We start from the raw sequence: 19,901 nt of genomic DNA, 5'->3' as shown, positions 1-19,901 counted from the left end.
ATGGTAGGGAGACGTTCACATTACATACAAGCTGCCCCGCAACATAACATCTTGCTTTGGCCACATGAGAACAAAAATCAGTTTTATCAACCGCCGAATAAAGAGATTATCACCATTCCCGCCAATTCAGGCAGTGGCATTTTGCTGACTGATTTTTTTCCCCCCTGGCATAGCTGGGATTTGGAGTTTGCACATTTGGCGCGCTTTGTATTTTCATCACAGGAATCTCACCTAAAACAGACTGCAAATCCCAACATGCTACATTGCGGAGCCCAGGGCCCCGGGCGGGGGGGAAGACCATATCCTTATTTGGGGTTAGGCGCCTTATGATAATCAGCACTTTTATATGTAAATATTATGATAAATTCCAGTTCTGTGCTGGAACAGTAATAAGCATGCTCATCCCAGCACAGAGATAACAGCCAGGCTGAAGTTCTGTTTGTTTGGTGAGTAGACTCACTGCTTTGTTTTCAAATCTTCAAAAGTTTGCCTTTTGGGAAAGGTAATGCTGCAGTTAAAATTAGAAACTGTGCCGGAGTGTTCTGGAGTTGTGCAATGCTATCTCTGCATTTGTGTCAATTTCAAATACAGGTAAGTGTGTGTGTGTGTCTCAGACTGGCGGGGGCGGGGGGGGGGGGAGGTGTTTACATTGAGACACAATAGCATTGCGTGTGGTTGGCTTGCTTTTTATCTTTCTCTCTTCTGGAGCCACGTCCACCTAGGAAGCTCAAACATATTGTCCAGGAATGTCATATCGTGGGTCTGAGTTCTCTTTCTCACTGCATTCCTCTGTAATTCTGCTGTGATACTGTCTCAGGGAGCACCTCCCATTTTTGTGGGTCACTGCACTGCAGTGTCTTGGATACAAAGCAGTGACAGCGAGAGGGTAAATCAGAAATTGCAAGTATGTTTCTTTTTCAACTGAAGTATTTGCGGGGGGAGTGAATTTGAGAGAGTGGGTTTACAGAGTTGTCGCGGGCGGTGCATTAGTTTTTTTAACAAAAAGATTGAGGAGTGCCGAGTGGTCTCCGCAGTGATGGCGTTGACCCGCTGACTATGAGGGGGAGGGGAGCCGGGCCACGGGAAACGTTGCTATTTCACAGCAAGTCTGCAATGTGTCTGCAGTGAACGCTACAACTTTCAGTTTGTAGGTTGTTGCGTTGCAGACTCTCGGATATCCGCACGCGTTACATTGTGGCGGACATCCATCCAACGGCACAACTAAAGTTCAGCTCCAGCGGCTTCTGTCCGCTCTATGTGAAGTCAAGTCGCTGTGTGCTGGCTCCACTCTGAAGTTTATTGTTTAGAATCCGTTCACCGCAACGTGTTGGTGCCGTTTAATGGTTCGAGACAACAGGTATAAAAACATATGATTCTATGCATATCCTCTCCCCCCCCCCTCCTCCTGGATGTTAATATAATCGGATTGTGCAAACTGGCTTTCAAAAAATATAGTTTCTGGGTGATTTTTCAGGGAGGGAAGAGCACGCCACGCTTAGTGGAGAGTGAGCAACGCTAACGTGTGTGTGGCCCTTGTTCTGACTGCATTGAGGCGAGTAACACGATGGCACAGGATCAGCTCTGATCCCAGCCATTCTGCTCGCTATCATTATTGTTGGATAACGGTGATTGTCACTGTCGGTAAAGTCGCTCGGAATGATAGATAATTTTAGTTCCGGTCTGGCACATTTCAGCTGGGATTAAATAAAATGCCTTTGTGGTCGAGTTGTCGGCTGTTTTGTTGTGTCTGGCTGTTGCTATCAGGACACATGTGTTTTTTAAAAATAGGTCAGATTTCACGGTGCACGTCATGTCTCTGGGTTGGTGTGTTGGGAAGAACTGAGCTGTATCCTTTCTAATTGCGGTGAACAAAATGTAAGTGTCGAGAAATCCTCTGGTCGCTCAGCAGCTGGAGTGGGGGCCATTGGCTAAAACCTCCTGCCTCTGACTACTGCTAAGTCATGTGAACCTGCCCTGAAACCACGAACAATTATGCCAAACGCATTGTCTAAAAATCTAATGCCACTATAGTAAAACTTGGGACCACTAAACGTCTACACAGACAATGGGAGAGCTGTCATAATTGCAGCTGGAGTTTTATGAGAAGCCGAATCAATGGGTTGACTGTTTTATTTAAATAGAGCGGAGATTTTGACAGCGAAAGACGATGTTCGGTTTCCACAAATCTAAAATCTACCGGAGTTTGGAAGGCTGTTGTATTTGCAAGACCAAATCTTCCAGCTCTCGCTTCACTGACAGCAGGCGATACGAGGAATGCTTTAAACTTTGTTTTGGGTAAGAGATAATCGCTGTTTCTTTTTCCTCACCCTCTCGATCACCCACGTTCATTTAGTTGCCAGATGCGGAAGCGCTTTAGTGAGCGAGTCCCACTTCCTTATTGTCGTTGTGCAAATAAGACGTCGTGGGTTTTGTTCGTGAAGGTCAATGCATTCTCCTGGCTAGTTTATTCACATTTATGATGTTAGGGTTCCAATGAGTGAGCCATTCATAATCGAAAACGTGTTAATCGAGCTATTAACAGTTATTATTCAGATGTAATACTGAAATCTGACCAAAGCCAACAAACAGCATATGCAGAACACAAATCGCCGAATCCGCTCTGCTAAACATGAATAATCGTCAATACAAATTCAGTGAAGAAGTAGAGGATTGTAACGTGTTTGAGAACTGATTGAAATTAATCTCTTAACTTGAACAATATGAAACCAGAAATGATACCTGACCATTCTCAAACAAGTGGATGTGTCAGAGGACTTGAGCGAAAATCTATTTTGACCTGGGGCCATTGTAATGCTGCTGCTGACAGCTAAATTAAGGGAAAGCTGGCAACAGAAATCCACTCCTAGTGGGCATTGATGGGGCTCAGGGTAGGGAGAGTCAGAATTCAGGAACTTTCAGATATGATGATGAAATTGGAACCTCAATCAGGGCATTTATTTCAGCTCACCACTTAACTGTCAGCTATGCTTGGGATTTGATTGTTTCCTCATTGCAGGAGGCTATACTGTTAGATAACATCTAACTGGGGAATGTTTTTTTATGTGGGTTCAGATGTGTTAAAAAATATATTTTGATGTGAAATTTCAAAGAACTGTTGAAGAATTAAAATAACTGATCAATTTGGGACATTTCAACAGTAACATTTTAGAATGTGTGTTGAGAATGCTGCAGGAGTGATTGATCATTGTAGATGGAACAGGTGTTGAAGTCCATTTTTTAAAAGATACATTTACTCTAATTCTCATTTACTTTATTCAATTAAAAGCTCTTAAATTAAAAAAGCACCAAATTAAGGTGATCCCCTTATTTAAAATATAATGTGGTTTTTAAAAGTTGTCAGTAAGTGTGCAAGTCGAAGTTTCTTTCTTTGCCTTTATACAGTTTGATAGAGTCACGTGCAGGTGATATCTGTAATGCATGTGTTCTGCTGGTGAAGAGATGGAAGAAACTTCCTGCAGGATCGAAAAAGAACTGGAGTCATGTAAGTGTGAGCCAATTAGACACAATAATGTTGTGTCTAATTGGACTGGTCCTATCAAACAGCTATAAGAACCCTTGTATTAACAAGTGCCCGTGTACTTGACATGAAGTCATCATTGTGACTTGTAAAATGCCTTTAGGCCAAACAGAAGATTTTCTTTTTGATTATCTGCATTTTTTAATCAAATTTAGTTCAGTGGTAGAAATTTAATTGTGGAGAAAATTTCATGCAATAAACTGCTGTGTGTTTTACCCTGCATTTGTATGTCAGTGGTCTTTATGGTAAATATCCTGGTCAGGGCATTTGGATTTGAATAGGCCCCTTATTCATAGTGGAATTCATTAAGCTTTGTGCTCGAAGATCCACCAGGAACTGGATGACTTCAATGAAATAGCTTTCCTATTTCATTTGGTTGAAGAAAACTGGATCAAAAAAATCTCATGTGGCTATCAATTACAGGAGACCAATCATTCAGTAATACCATGATGCTGTGTGAGTGCATTGATTTTGGTGCTTATGTCCTGTGACTCAGTGATTTTGGTGTGTTGTCATACGGATTGCAATACAAAAGCAAATAACAAGACAGCTTAGTATATCTGCAGGTAAAGTGTAATCTAAGTATTTCTGTGGTTAACACTGGCATTTAATTGGAAAGGTTTGCTTATTTTTTATTTAACCTATTTGAAACAGCACCTAATCAATTTATTTAATACCTGCAATTGAGACATTTGAGAAGAAAACAAGGATTTTTTTTGTTCCCATTTCAGGTGGTTGACGCACGAGCTGGTCCAGGTCTTAAAACATTTGTGAAGCCTAAGAAAATGAAATCTGGCACTTATGGCAAAAGTAAAAACAAATTGAGAAGACTCCAGCAAAAGCTAAAACGACAGAGTAAGGTCTTTTATGACTTTGAGTTACCAGTTAACAATGCTCTATTTGAAATAAGAATGTTTGTATACCCATACCTCTGTCTCTTAAAGAAGTATTCATATGCAAAAGTTCTCCTTGGGTAAATCTTGTGTTTAAAAAAGCTGTGATGCTTAGGAAATAGGAGTAGGCCATTCTTGTTTGGAGCCTGTTCTTACATTCAACTAGACGTGGTTGATCTTCTATCTCAATGCCATTTTCCAGCAATTTCCCCATATCCCTGGATGTCTTTAATATCTAGAAACCAATTTTTTTTTTCCCTTGAATATTCTACCATTATTTTCTAAATGTTCAGTTATCACGCCCTTTATAATCCAGCATTTTTCCTATTACTTGCATCAGACTGACAGGTCTACAGTTCCCTGTTCATTGTAAGAGACGAGAAATCAGGCATTTTACTGATTTTTCGGCTCCCGCACGATTTTACTGACTTGTTCCGCCCATTGATAGGCGGGGTGAGCTAGGGGTAAAATTCCTCACTTAGTGTTTTGCATACTGAGGATCTAGACGCAATTTGATGCAGCCACGCACAAGGTGGCCCTTAGGATTAGGATGATCTTGGGTATGTTTTCTCCCGTTTTGTAGAGGTTTGTACATCATGTCCCTTTGAATGCCGTCTATTTTTAACTCGCAGATGAAGTGATTGCCACAGCACAGGAGTGAGCAGCGAGCCAGATCTGTGCCACATACTGCAACACCAAAGTTACGTCGCACCTAAAGTGTTGCTGTTGTGCAAGAAATATATTTTCATAAAATATCTGAAAGAACATTACAACCATTCCAAAATGGCCATCACACAAAGTGCAATAATATTCAGGTCCCCACATGCGTCCTGTTGCACTATGATGTGCTTCAATACAGTCAAAGAAATGTTGCAGACATTCCAGAATGGCCCTTATAAATGGTACTAAAGTATTTAAAAGTAGACTGCATAGAACAAGTTGCACTCCAAGGTGCTTTAATACATTTAAGATACATGAAATATAAGAAATAAATAAACAGGAGCAGGAGTAGGCCATCTAGCCCTTCGAGCCTGCCCCGCCATTCAATAAGATCATGGCTGATCTGTCGTGGCTCAGTTCCACATTCTCGCCCTCTCCCCATAACCCTTAATCCCCTCTCTTATCAAAAACCCATCAACCCGCGTCTTCATTTGTATATGTTCAGTGAGTCATTCAGCTGGAGTGATTCTGCTCCCCTCAGTTCACTGTGGTTGAAAGGTCTTAGAGAGTGCAGTGGCTACCTGAAGCTTTAGTGCGTCCCTCAGCACATGGGCTTTGGAGTCTTCAGCACTCAGTTGGGAACAACTCCTTACACTGGAAGACCAACATGTTTCAGACTGATCAAAAAGCATCTTTCACCATACTGATGATCCTCCAGCACCAGCTGATGTTGTCTTGGACTGCATCCCTGGGAATAGCCCGTAGAGCACAGAATCTGCTTGGGATGAACCTTAACAAAAACCACCTCAACTCTCTCCAGACCTTCTTTGCAAAGTTACATTCCAGAAGAAGGTAGACAACAGTCTCTTCCTCACCAGGATCTCCTCAAAGGCAACGTGAAGTTAGGGTGAGACTCCACATGTGTAGGAAGAATCTGATGGGGAGGGCCTTTCTCACCACCAACTAAGCTATGTCTTGGCGCTTATTTGAAAGTTCTGGTGATGAGGCATTCTGCCAGATTACTTTGACAGTCTGCTCAGGGAACCATCCAACAGGATCCACCATTTCCTTTTCTTGTAGGGCCTCTAGGACATACTGTGCAGACCACAGCTTGATGGACTTGTGGTCAAAGGTGTTTCTCTCCATATATTTTTCCATGAGGGACAAGTGGTATGGTCCCTGAGGTGGCTGCTGTTTCCAGGTCCTCCTTTCTCCTGCAGTTCTTCTGTGTTAGAACAGTCTAACAGCAAAATGTTCAGCTAATTGTAAACCTCCTCTTGCATCTCCTTTAAAATTGGCACCATGTTTAAAAAATAATTTTTGTGATGCTAGTTACAATTTAAAATTTGATGGGATGTGGCACTCAGATTGTCTGAGATCCTCTGTGGAAATTATGTTCATTTTGATCTGTTGCTATTTCTGTAACCCAGACATGGAGAGACTTGGGAAATAGTCTCTCTTTCCTTTCCATCCCTTAACCAACTTTATATTAACATCAGGATTTTATTTCTTTATTTATCTTCCTTCTTCTAGGAAAATTTCTTTCCAGATGTAGATCACAATAGTATGCAGAATATGCTCCCACCCAGATATTTGACTTATTATTGTCACATGTATTGGGATACAGTGCCAAGTATTGTTTCTTGTGCGCTGTACAGACAAAACAAATTGTTCATAGAGTACATAATGAAGAAGGAAAAGAGAGGGTGCAGAATGTAGTGTTGAGTTAAAGATAGGGTGTGGAGAAAGGGAGCTTTATATAAGGTAGTTCCATTCAAACGTCAGATGGCAGCAGGGAAGAAACTGTTCTTGAGTCAGTTAGTGACACTATGGAGTGGGGTGGCATGGTGGCACAGTAGTTAGCACTGCTGCCTCACAGTGCCAGGGACCCGAGTTCAATTCCTGGCTTGGGTCACAGTGTGGAGTTTGCACGTTCTCCATGTGTCTGAGTGGGTTTCCTCTGGGTGCTCCGGTTTCCTCCCACAGCCCAAAGATGTGCGGGTTAGGTGGATTGCCATGCTAAATTGCCCTAGTGTCGGGGGACTAGCTAAGATAAATCATGGGGTTATGGGAATTGGGCCTGGATGAGATTGTGGTTGGTGCGGAGTCGTTGGGCTGAACGGCCTCCTTATGCACTGTAGAGACTCTATGCTTCTATATGATGGCAAAGTCAATAATCAGAATGATATCTTCAACTGCACAGTTTTCACTTCAGTCATCCTGGCTGTCTTGCGATATTTAATTTATCTTTTTTTTGTTTTTGCTGGTTCTTGGTGTGTGACCTACATTTGTGAACTCTGGTAGCATGAAATTATTTCTTTGTCCTTTGTTGCACAGATTCAGATGCACATAGCACAACATCTAGCATTTCTCCTTCCCAGTCACCCAGCCATAGCAACCAATCTGATGAAGGTTCAGATACCGAATCCCGGAAAAGTCTTTCATCACAACCAGTCTTCTCATTCCTGGATCTGACTTATTGGAAGAGGTGAGCTTTTCGATTTGGTCACCTTGGTGTGCAATTTGTCATACCTTGCCAGCAATTATGACAAATTTGTTTTCAGAGAAACCTCTTTGTTTAATTAAATGTTTTAATCTGTTATACATCTATAGCCACAATAATAACTTGTGCTTCAAATCTCTTGTGCTTCAATTTCTGAACTCAACTGGAGCTGTCTGCTAGGTAGTGTGGGGGAAGCAACAAAAGGAAAATGCCAAGTCAAAATAAAGCCCTTTCCCTTGCAATGTTGTTCATGCCAACATCTTATTTAGCCCTTCGGGCTTTAGGAAAAAAAATTGAAATTATATACTGATGGTCAGTAACTGATTGAGGTACCATACTAATAATTATTTGGAGTTCCTGTGATCGCAAGAGGATTGGCCTCCCGTACAATTTACAGACTACGCCAGGATTTTCTGAGTGATGTAAAGGACCAGAAGTTGGTCATTCAAGCCCTCAATCCTGTAATGCTATTCTGCTGGATCTTGGTTAATCTGTACCTCAGTCTCAGCTCCCTTGATGCATTCAGCCAAACAAAAAAAACTTTAAGTTAAAAAGAATATGGATTAGAATCTAGTTTTGGAACTCAGACAAAAGCTGCGTGGCTTGGGTTGATCTCTTATGAGTGCTTAAGTGGTACATTGTCCAGATTCAGCACTTATAATTGTATTTTATTCAAGAGACCTCACACAAAATGCTTAGGGAAATAAACTTGCAGCAGTGCAGTAGTTTCAAGCCATGAAAAGCAAAACCCATCTTCTCACTAGCCGACACTGTGTGTCTGTGTATAAATACACTAGCATTTATTTTGTAATTTTCTTTTCCAGCTACCATGCAGATGCAAATATACATTTATATTTAACGTGACTCAAGCAACATGCACAAGTGCTCTGAAACTGGTAGCTACATTGTAAATGCACCTTTGGAAAACCTTAATAGTGAGCCAGGAATATTACATGTGAGCACATTGTTCAAAATTGCACTGAATATCAGTAAGACACAATATACTATGGTTTGGTCAGCAAACTGTCAAGAATATAGTTCCAAGAATATTGAGACAATAGAGGGTGATGCTGTGATGCTTTAACTGAGTTTCCAAATGAAACTGTTGCAGCATAGAAACTAAAAGCCCATTACTTTTAGGTAAGGCTTACTTAAACTTGGTAGCTTGACCAAAATGCATGTAAGTTAAGTGGCATGTTACTTTAAAACCAGTATCAATCTCCGAGAGGTAAAAATTGATTTACTTCAACAGACAATCACTTGGGATTAATAACAATTGAATAGGACATTAGTGTAAATTTGTGGTTGGTTAGTCAGTTGGTGTTCAAACGTAAAAGCTGTAAATGTTTCATTTTTATGTTCTTCTATAATACAGGCAGAAGGTTTGCTGTGGCATTATCTACAAGGGTCGTTTTGGTGAAGTGCTGATTGATCCGCGTCTCTTTAAGCCTTGTTGTAACCCAAAAAAGGATTCTGAAACTGCGACCCGGGCAGAAACACCACTTCAGGCTATTAAAAGAGATTGGTAATGTGCGCTCTAACAGCTGGAAGTTAAAGTTTGTCTCAGGTCATTTTGCCTGTATTTACATCCTTTTGTCTCCAGTGGCAGACATCTATTTTTAAACACGTATTTGATATATAATTTTGTCAAAAAGCCAAATCACTGAAGGGATAAATATTTCTTGGTCTACATCTACTTGGAACAGTGATCTCAATTTTATACATTTTCACTGTTTTTGCATTTTAAAAAAATGTATGCTGATGATACATTTATTCATTTGAAACCTCCAGGCATTGAATACTTTGACAGAATGAATTCTATTGTAATGCCTTTTTTATATAATGGATGAGTTTAATGTTTAAGGTTTTTTAAAAAAAATGTAGATATACCTTTCAAGACAGAATATCTTGTAATTAGGTGTCATATTATCAAATGGAATATGCTGTAATTCTTTATTAGTTTCTACTATTCATTTTTCCAACCCTCCCCTGAGACTTTGGCCAAATCTACATAATATCCCGAGTTCTCTATAGCCAGGGTTGCAGAATTGTTCTGGGATGTGCAATAGCAACAATTTTTGTTTCATTCAATATAAGCAACATCTGCCATGCAATGGAGATTTCTTCATTGTCTGTTAATTCACTAGTGAATTGGAAATTATTAGATATATTTACCCAATGCATTTTTGATTCCATAATCAAATTAACTTGATTTTTGGAGTGAAGTCATTGTAAAATAAGCAACTTTTGTACTCATGCTGTCACATTACCATTTGTTTGAACAATTAAATTGTATTTGTCACAACTCGGGAGGAGGAAGACTTTAATAGTATGAAGTCACATGCTATAGAGCCATTTTCTGTCTTGAGTGGAGTTGTAAATGAATTTAAAGGGGAGGGGGAAATTTCATTCAATATATCATTGTTTATTCTTGGAGCAAGAGATGTACTGGAGTAAATTTTCATGTGGACATAGTTCTTTTTGTTCCCAGCCAACCACACTGAATTTGTTTCACAAAAAGCAATTTGTATTAGTTAATGGAAATATTGTTTCGCTTCTTGGCTAACTTTATTCTGCCTTGACTTAATAATTTTGCATTCCTTCAATGTATTGCTCCCTCTGTCCATTAACACAGTATTCTTCTGCTTTGAAATTTTATCTTGTGCTTCTCATTTTGAATATTGCAAATTTTGTTTTGCTTTCAACTGTGAGAAGCCAAATTTTGAACTAATGTTGAGGACTCTGCCTTGTTTTCCTTCTCTACACTCTGTCCTTGGTTGTTGTTTTAACTATAGGGTTGTATTGCTGTCTTGTGTAGCTGTTTCTGTCTCTCAGTCCCATGTTTGTAGGTTGTAAGTCTTCAAGCCTTTGCCGAACAAGGTTAGCATCAGTAAAAGATGGCACCAGGTGGGTTTCAAGACTATGATAGTGGGAATTGGATCAGCTTTTCAAGCCTGTTCTGCCATTCAATGACATGACTAATCTATGACCTAATTCCTTATACCCTCCTTTGTCCCATATTTCTTAATATCATTACTTAACTTCAAATCTGAGACTGATAAATTAAAAATTAATGTATCAATTTCTGTTTGAAAAAGGGAGTTCAGAAAATCCAACATGTTTTCCGTGAAAAGACACCCCCCACCCACCCCCATGCTGTACTCTCCAAGCAGTGGAAATAGTCTTCTCTTTTTCTATTTCTATCTTTACTCTCCCCTGTCTGTTCCCCTTAAATACCTCAAACAAATCAGCTTTCAACCCTTTAAATTCCAGGAAATGTGACCCTACTTGGCATAATCTGTTGTAATTTAATCCTTGAAATCCAGTTATCATTCTGGTAAATCTACACTGTACTCACTCCAAAGCCAGTATTATCTCCTTGTGGTCTAGTGATCAGAAATACTCACATCATTGCAGCTGCTGTAGTAACAGGCTTTGTGTAGCTGTAGCATCATTACTACCTGTTTGTATTCTCATCTTCATGATGTAAAGACCAGCATTCAGTTTACCTGTTCAATTATCACTCTCTGTACCTGCCCAGTAAATGTTAATAATCTATGTGTTTTGATCACCAAGTCACTTTTGATCGTCACTGTTTCTAGCTTTTCACCAAATGGAAAATATTACTCTAGCCTTTTTAGGTCCAAAGTGGGTTTATTGGGTACAACTTGATCTTTACAAATCCATGTTGGCTCTCTCTGATCAAACATAATTGTCCAAAACATTAAAATACATAAAATCGGACATGCCCAAAATCCAATTAAAAATTATTTTGCCCTTAATTGTGATCAGACAGTGATTAACTGCATGTATGAATACTTTGAGTGTTTAACTTCTAAAAAAGGTGCAATCATTGACCTGTTTGAAGTGCCTCCTCCATATTTATTACACTAAAGGCTGCAAATGGTAGTGTGAGCCTTTAACAGTTGGACGTCAAAATGTACATACAATCTTATGTTTTGCTAAATTGAAACCTGTTGTGCACAGTGTAGAACGCAGTGTAGTCTACTGATCTGATTCAATGCAGTATGTTTATTGAGAGGATTTTCAATTTGTTTACTTATTCAGTAAACCCATGTAAGAACATAGTTATGAAAGTAAAATTGAGATACTAGAGCCTGTAGCCTCTGGGTAACAGTGTTCTTGAAACCCATCTAACTTATTGGAGGTGCAGCAAATTTCTGATGAATCTAAACAAATATTCCAAACAAAACAACGTTGTTCTCTAAATGCTTGTTATTGTGTAAGCAACTTGAACTTCAACTTCTTTTGTCTTGCAGAATTCTTGCAATTAATCTTTTGAATGTAGCTTACTGAGGTTTAATGAAACATTTTATTTATCAGTTAAATATAATTGATTATTTTCTGACTGAACTCTTCTTGACAACGCCAATGTGAAGCACCTAAAATAATTTGAGCATTTTAATTATTCAAACTACCAGCATTTGTGACCTTTTAAACTCATTTTTTTAATTAGATTACCTCTCTCAAAAGAAATATGGCCAAATAGCTAAAGGGGCCGCATTAAAATTCAAATCTTCTATTTGGGGATAGAAAATGCAATGGTTGGAATTGTCCAGTCCTGCTGTGGACAGATTTAGCTTAGCGCCAGATTCTCCATTCTCACTGGCAACGGTAGAGGGCCGTGCAAAATCGGAGAATTCGGCCGTATTTGCCTCCATTTAAGATCAGTAATATTTTCCTCCTGCTGTCCTAATTTGATGAATACATTTCTATTAAGTGATTTCATTGGACTGCTACTCATTGACTAAGTAGTTGGTATATTTTGACGTAGAGCATACTTTTCTTTCATGATTGATAGAAAGTTATAAGAGCAATCACAGGACACTAAATTGTCAGGAAGATGTATTCAGTGCATCTATTCAATTGTTTAGTAAATCATTGTGAATTTGACATCAGCGTAAAGTTGATCCTTTTAGGATGTTTATTGCTGCCTTTTTTGTGAAGGCGGGTTTGAAGACAGGAATGGACTTACTCGGGTGGGATGGTAAGTCTACTCTCATGTCTTAAGTGTTGTTTGTCACCCGGCCTCTAGACCATAGGTTGCAATGGTCAGGTTAACATTTCCTCTTTTTATTCCCCTCCTTCATCACCTCAAAAGAACTTCTGAAATGGATGAAGCAGGGAGCTCCTGCTTTCCATACTGCCATGTACTGAAACATTCTGCAGCTGTGTGTTTCTCTAATTTGGTTGTAGGATTTGTTGGCCAGATCTCAGAGACCCCCAGATCTAGAATTATTAACTGATTTAAACAAAGGCCATTGGTGGAAAAACTTAATCTAAGGGAAATGCATTTCAATGTATTTTCTGATTGCACGCTACTTCCCTTTTATCCTCCCCTCACCTCAAGTCGAACAACAAAGTTAACTAATGCTGGACACAATGCTTCTGGATGGGGGTTTCACATTTTCCTCTCCAAGTCCTTTCTGAGCACCTCTTTTGCAAGCAAAACTTACTATAGATTTATATAGAAACAGTAAATGCTTGAGATGCTCAGACAACATCTGATCCAGTGCCTTTCACATTTTCTATCACATTTAATTGTATAGCCAAATAAATTGTGGCCACTGCTTGTTAAGCATACACAGGGAATTTCTGACAAGATCTTGCAAATGGAGATAATAACAAGTAAATCCAATTTTGATGTGTCAATTGAGATTTGCAGTTTGGCCTGGATACCAGGAGAACTCCCTGGCTGCTTTGCAGGTAGTGCCATGATCTTTTTGACCCATCTGAGGGAACAGAGGATCTCTCAGTTTACCATCTCATCAGGAAGACATCATCTCCAATTCCTCGAGCAGCATTGACTCAGTTCTGAAACTGCCCACTTAAATTATGTGCTCAAATCTTAGAACCAATAACTTGACTCGACTGAGAGTGCTGCCACTGTCAGACTGATACTTGGAGGTGGTGACCTAACCACTTCTTGTGTCTCTCATTGTCCAACAAGTGCTAACTCAATTGTTTCTTTTCTCTTTCTTTCTTGTTTTCTTCCTTTCTTCCTCTCGTGCCCCCATCAACACAGCTCAGATCACTTCATTGGTTGAAGTGAAGGATAATGCCTGTATTCTACCCCTTAAGTGGTGCTTGTGTGTAAATCTTTCAGCATGTAGCACAAGACTGGATTGGCAAAGTGAATGCCAACTATTGCAGCTCAATAACTTCCTGCGTATGTTTGGCTGCATTTTTTTTGTCTAATCCATTTGAAGACCTGTTGAAATATTTGAATTCTTAGTGAAATTGTCAATGAAATGTATGTATGGATGCAGAAAATTATCTTAAATGTATTATTTGAAAAATATGTTTATTGATGTACCATATTTTTTCATATGCTTGTTAAATGGAAAATATTGGTCTTAATGGATTCTTGTGTATTTTAAGCATTTAAACTGTAAATAGGATTTTTAAAAATATAAAGTGGTTACATATGTTCTTCACATTTTAAAGGAACAACCCTTTGCAGGAGAATGAATTGATCAAATTTTTATTCCTATTTGAGATAAGTGTCTACTAAATCAAGTCACCTTTTAAAAAACTCTTAGACAATAATTATCATAAATAACTTTAATTGGTCTGTAGGCTGGACAATAGTGCCCCAGTATTGTATTTGGAATATAGTAAATCTCGTTCTGAAAATCTACCAAATATCATTTTTGATTATTTTACACAGTAGTCCTTGGCAGCATCTTAGCGTGAAATCCAGAGAGAATTATGAGAATTGTAAATCGAACAACAAAGTGGGTGTCTTGTTTTTTATTTCTAAAACATGCTGAACCTGTGAGGAATATCTTTGTAACCTCCAAATGAAGCTATAAAGAAAGGAGCATTTCTGATTCCTTCATGGATAAAAGCACCTAGTTGTAAAATGTGGAGTTGCACAAGCAGGGATGTCCGTAGTTTGGTCCTCAGTCAGTGCCCTTGATTTACTTCAAGGGCAACATGTTGGGGTGCAACTTTGAGCTTGGTACCGCTTTGGCTAAGATGGAGGGAGAAATGAGTTGGGTTTCTGATCTTATTTATCAATTATTGATGGCTGATAGAAAGCACACTTTTGTGCATAATAGAAAATAGGATTGAATTCACCTCTGAAGCATTCATCAGCCTAATCATTTGCCAATAGTCATTAGTCATATATCAAAAGAAAACAATTGGGTAAAATACTGGGTTTCTGGTGGCACCTGTGGAGTTGTACCTCCATATAGGTTTGTGCGTTTTGGAGAAGAAAGGAGAAAATAGGTCAAAAGGGAATATTGAGAGCTGGGATTTCAAGGGAGAAATCAAGGAGGATAACTTCTATGTGAAATTTAAAACATTCTGCACCATTCTCTAAACAGACTAATGGAGCAGCCACATTCAATTGTAGATGTACATATCTAGTGGGATGTACTGAGTGCATCAGTTGAGCACAATGATACTTTGGCATTCCTGACATAAGCTTACTGTAGAACATTACTTTAATAAATTGGGTGCATGGTTCTACTTAATTTTGCATGCTTCAAAGTCTGAAGTACCAGTACTAATTGAAATGGCATTTGTTGGAATATTGAAGTGGATTGCATTCCAATCTGAGGTATCACTGTTACAATAGAGAGTTAGATGTTGGATCAGTGCCCTTTTAAACTTACTTAATTATACTGAAAAACTTTTTATTTAGAAGAACAGATTCATTTTGGTGATCTGTAAACTTTAAATAGAAAACTTTATAAAAATACAGAATACAATTGATGCAGTCTTCATTTCTTTCAGTTTCACATTTGCAGTTTTACAAAGACTTCCTGCACAATGGTTCTAGACAGGATGGAGACAATTCTAAAAGTGCTATGAAAACTCCCAGGGTCAAGGGTTATATAATCTCTGCCTTACAAAGAACCGTAGTTCTGGTCTAGGTTTTCTCATTCTGCTTTTGCAGCTATAGGCCCAACTTTTCACATTGTGATGCCTTTGTCCCTGATGCTGCAAATTCTGCAAAAAAATTAATTTTTCAAGTTCAGTTATACTTTGGACAAAATATAAAGATTTTAATGGTTCTGTCATATTGACCTTTATCTGGTTTTCTGGTAAAACTTTGCCAAATGGAAATTTTTGTAGCTGTGCCTTAATAAAAACCAATGAAGAAGCTTGTAGGATTTTTTTTAGGTTTTCTTTCCTTGCAGATGTTTGGCAGAAGCTGTTTTGTCCATTGTTATTTATTTATTTATTTGAACATTCCATGAATAAACTTGCTAATCACAGTCCAATTCTTGTTCCAAAGTCTTCAAGCTTGTGCACTTTTACCAAATGAGACTTTTTGTGTGACCAACAGCTTTCATATGACTGCAGTTTTTTATAGTCACTTGTGATACTTTTTGTATTTAAATAAAGATGTAATGCAAAAGGAAAAATAACGTAATTGTATTTGCTTCTGTCTTGGCGTGGTTAATTCATCTCTTCAGTTTGAGATGTTTAATGGACTGTGTCCCACTGTGTAAAAGCTGACTACTGTTAAAATATCATACTGTTCTCTCGCTGGTGCTAGACGGGCTTCATTAACAAATACTCTTCCTTATTCATTTATCCTCTGTCTACACCTTCAGATTGACCCATCTCCGGCTGATGGGACCATCCTTTCAAAGGACTGGGGGCAAGGGTTGTGCACCTGTGATAGCCAAGTTGTGGAGGATCCAAAAGTCAACCACAAACTTGAACATGCTCCAGTGGTTACTGCAGCACTCTCCTGAGTGGTCCAGGCAGCAAAACTGCGATACTGATTGTAGAATATGTGAGCAGATGGCATAAGCAATTCACAAGCAATAGGGTAGCTATCTCTTACTACCCAGCATCTGGTTCTTTGTAGTGGCTCACTGGTGCAGAATGAACGTGTTGTGCTGTTACTCAAAAGGTGCTACCACTTCAGTTCCTATTACTGAAGCAGGCTTTCTTCTGATGGGCCTCCCAACTCATCTGACTTCATTATCATGAGACAACATCACATGCTTGTAATTTTGTTTGTAAATCCAAAAAGTTTGCAATCACCTCCAACAACATAGAATATGTCACTTTCAGTTAGTCTACACTAGCAAAAGCACGTCATCTAAAAATTAGATGGTGAAACCTTTTAACCCTTTTCCTCCAGCAGATAAGTAAGTACATGTTCAGCTGGGAGTGTTTTAAGACAGCTTATTGACAGAATCTGCATGGTCCAAAATGGCAGGTTGACCACCAAGTCTATGTTGGAGACTGTTTGATTTACCATCAACCAACTCGGCTTGCTTCCAAAATATCCATGATGTTGTGTTGCCTGACAAGGCAAATTGTGTGGGAAGTAGCCGGAAATGTTTTTCCAGTTTCAGGCTTCTGAGGCACTGGAACCAACAACATCACAAAGCCCAAACTTGTAATACAAGTGTAATGAGTTGTTTGTAATCTAATGTTACATCCCTACGGTATGCTATTGAAGCAGATCCCTGTCAGTAGCAGATTGCTGATTTGTCTCAGAAGAAAAAACGCTCAACTATGGCTTCCAGTTTCAACTTCTGTTAGTTATTACAAATATATGAACCAGGAGAGAAGGAGACCATTTGACCCCTTGGCCCTGCTATTCTTTGCATTGTTCTTCAACCAACTTTATTGATGCTTGTGTCTTTTGAATCATTGCCTTTGAAACAAGCAGTGCAATGTATGTTTATAACCTAATTCAGTTAATATGATTTATGACTTTACAGTGGAGTCATCTTGATCTCAGCTCTTGTTGCTATGAGGAATCTGTTGCATACTGATCAATATCGTATTTATTGTTTTAGAGGCCAGGACCAAATATAAAATCAAGGAAAAGGACAGTTTTTTTTAAAAGTGGGAGATTTATTAGTACAGTTTTTGAGAACTTAATGTTAAATACCTTGGACCAGATTTTCATAATTGGGGTGGAGGATTTTCCTGCATTTTGATTCCACCTCCATTCTGGTGGTGCTGCCACGATTTTCATCTGGAGTGGGAACAGCCACAGCCTGAGCAGGAGACAGAGGCTGGGTTGGTGAGATTACATTAATTCTGAATCTCATGTTTGACTAGCCTTTCATTATTGTACAATGCAAAATATCAGCAATTCATCCAATGGACGATTGTTCTAATGCATCTTAAGACATTTTTCTGCTTGTAAAATGCTGTTCTTTCACTTAACAGTTTGCCAGTTATTTGAAGAAATAGTCCCAATGATGAGATTATTTACTGGGCAATTTTCCAATCATAGAACTGTCATCACTCACTTTTGTATATGCTGATATAACTTGGGTCACAGTATTTCATGATGAACAAAGCAAAAGACACATTTTTGTATTTTGTAATTTTGTTTACCTTTAACATTTTTCTGGCCCCCAATCAATGTTCCAATTCTTCACTCTGAAGATGTAATATAGGAAGGATTCCAAAATTCAAGTCACCTCGCTGAAAACTGTACCAGGTTCTGAAATGCTCACTTCTAGAATAGTGTTGGAAACTTGTAACCAGCAGCCCCTTTCCTGCTCTGTGAAAATTATCAGACAAAAATGCGGGTGGGATTTCTGTCTTTGCTCCACAGACATTTGTTTCTATTTCCCGACTTCATATGATCCCAAAACGGAACTGGAAAATCTAGCTCAAAGAAGGGGATCTAATGTGAAGGCTTTTAAGGATACTTTGTAGGGAAGTAATATTATTTGCAACAGAATCTTTGACTGTGAGCAGAATTTAGGAGAGTTTTTTTGACTGCATCTGATGGAGGGGTGAAGACAAAGGCAAACAACTTCGTATTGATTCTGTTTGAGGTACAGTTGGGTCTCTGGAGGTTCTTTATACCTAAGTTAAACTACACTTAGGTATAAAGAACCTCCAGATACCCAACTGTAATTTAGTAATCTAATTTAGTAATCATAATCTAAACCTAATTTAGATTATGAATTTACATCTAATCATAAATCTAATTTAGTAATCATAATCGCAGTTATAGTTTAAAAATAATTCCATTCCTCTGTGGTTTCATTTAAAAAGGTTGTCAACATTTTACACTCTTCATGATTATCCAAGACTGATTGCCCAAGACTGATTCATTATTTCTCTATGTCAAGAATATCAATGTCTATTTTTCCCTGCTCTTTAGGCGAGTATCCTTAAAAGCCTTCACATTCGATCCCCTTCTTTGTAAAGGGAATTAAAAACAGCTTGGCATTTTTCAAGCCTCTTTTTAATCTGAGGATTTAGCAGTCCAGAAGCATTCTTCTAAGTTCTGGTTTTAAGTATGATGCCTAAATTATCTAGAATGCTTTCTTAAAAAGGTGTCACCTTTCAATCAATTGCTTTGTAACACAATGTAGCAAATCACCTCTGCCAGTCTGTACACAGAAAGAAGCCACTGGCAACTAAGAAATTAACCAGTTAACTAGTTTCTGAAAGAGATTTTCTTGTCACTGAACTGACCCACTCCTTCACCAATTCCAGACTTTTCCAGTGTCCTCTTTCCTAGCCTCTTCAGCTCCCCCTCCATAAACCACAAACATCAGGACCTCCACTGTCGATATCCTGTCATATAAGAGGTAAACCTTTTAGAACTGAGATGAGGAGATATTTTCACCCAGAAAGTGGTGAATTCACCACAGAAAGCAGATAAGGCCAAAACGCCTGATTTCAGAAAGAAATTAGATATGGCTCTTGGGGCTAAAGGGATAGAGGGGAAGGGGGATCAGGATATTGAATGTGATTTGAATTGGGAGGGAGGGCAATTGGGTGGGGCGATGTCCATTGGGTGAGTGGGGAAGGGTGAAAGACCTCCCCGTATACTGTGTACACAGTTCACTGGGAGATCAGGGCATCTGCGAAATAGTGCCCTAGAGCCCAGCAGCCGGTCTCACAAGCGAGACTCTGCCTCCCACTGGCAAGATTCACATTATGGCTTCTGTATCACACACAGTGCCGAAAATTACCATTACTACACTTAGAATTATTTTGAGAAAATTCTGCCGCACATCTATGAAATACAAAGCTATAGGAGATCAGTTGTCCCGATCGTATGTGTATCCAGCCAGAACTACCCTGACAATGAATGTGAATATGCAGTAATGACAGTAGGTTAAATTGTGGACTAGACAAATCTTACTTTACATGAGAGAGAAAACAATTCAGTCATTTTTGGCAGTACAGTACACTGAATTTGATACATGATATTGGGATGTGACCAGGGTGGTAGAAAGCAAACTACTTAGATTGTAGACACTTTTCATTGAGCAATTACTGTGTTTAAAAGTTTAATACTGATGAGGAATTTACAGTGCAGATTTAA

General features: G+C 38.9%; 1 protein-coding gene across 4 annotated transcripts; it reads left to right on the top strand.

Moving 5' to 3' along the window:
- Positions 1-378: 378 nt before the first annotated feature.
- sinhcafl (SIN3-HDAC complex associated factor, like) lies at positions 379-15,999 on the top strand. 4 transcript variants are annotated; one of them, XM_080190205.1, is made up of 7 exons: positions 1,297-1,357; positions 2,142-2,295; positions 3,403-3,502; positions 4,270-4,393; positions 7,429-7,579; positions 8,970-9,119; positions 15,376-15,999. In XM_080190205.1, the coding sequence occupies exons 2-7, from the start codon at positions 2,168-2,170 to the stop codon at positions 15,437-15,439; spliced, it is 717 nt and encodes a 238-aa protein (XP_080046331.1). In that variant the 5' UTR covers positions 1,297-1,357; positions 2,142-2,167; the 3' UTR covers positions 15,440-15,999. The 4 variants fall into 4 exon arrangements, with proteins under 4 accessions (XP_080046328.1, XP_080046330.1, XP_080046329.1 ...); XM_080190202.1 differs by lacking the exon at positions 1,297-1,357 and adding an exon at positions 379-446 and having other exon boundaries at positions 8,970-15,999; XM_080190204.1 differs by lacking the exon at positions 1,297-1,357 and adding an exon at positions 564-591 and having other exon boundaries at positions 8,970-15,999.
- Positions 16,000-19,901: the final 3,902 nt, after the last annotated feature.

This window comes from Carcharhinus amblyrhynchos, chromosome 6 (genome assembly GCF_965287045.1).
Source record: "Carcharhinus amblyrhynchos chromosome 6, sCarAmb.v2.hapA, whole genome shotgun sequence".
Taxonomy (NCBI): Eukaryota; Metazoa; Chordata; class Chondrichthyes; order Carcharhiniformes; family Carcharhinidae; genus Carcharhinus; species Carcharhinus amblyrhynchos.
The sequence above is the reverse complement of the archived record's forward strand: the minus strand, read 5'-3'. Positions and strand labels throughout refer to the sequence as shown.

Bases quoted from the DNA above. Each gene is read 5' to 3' on its own strand.
- sinhcafl (XM_080190205.1), top strand. From the start codon at position 2,168: ATGTTCGGTTTCCACAAATCTAAAATCTACCGGAGTTTGGAAGGCTGT. The intron at 3,503-4,269 runs GTAAGTGTGAGC...TTCCCATTTCAG, and splicing joins CGAAAAAGAACTGGAGTCAT to GTGGTTGACGCACGAGCTGG. The intron at 9,120-15,375 runs GTAATGTGCGCT...TCACATTTGCAG, and splicing joins CAGGCTATTAAAAGAGATTG to TTTTACAAAGACTTCCTGCA.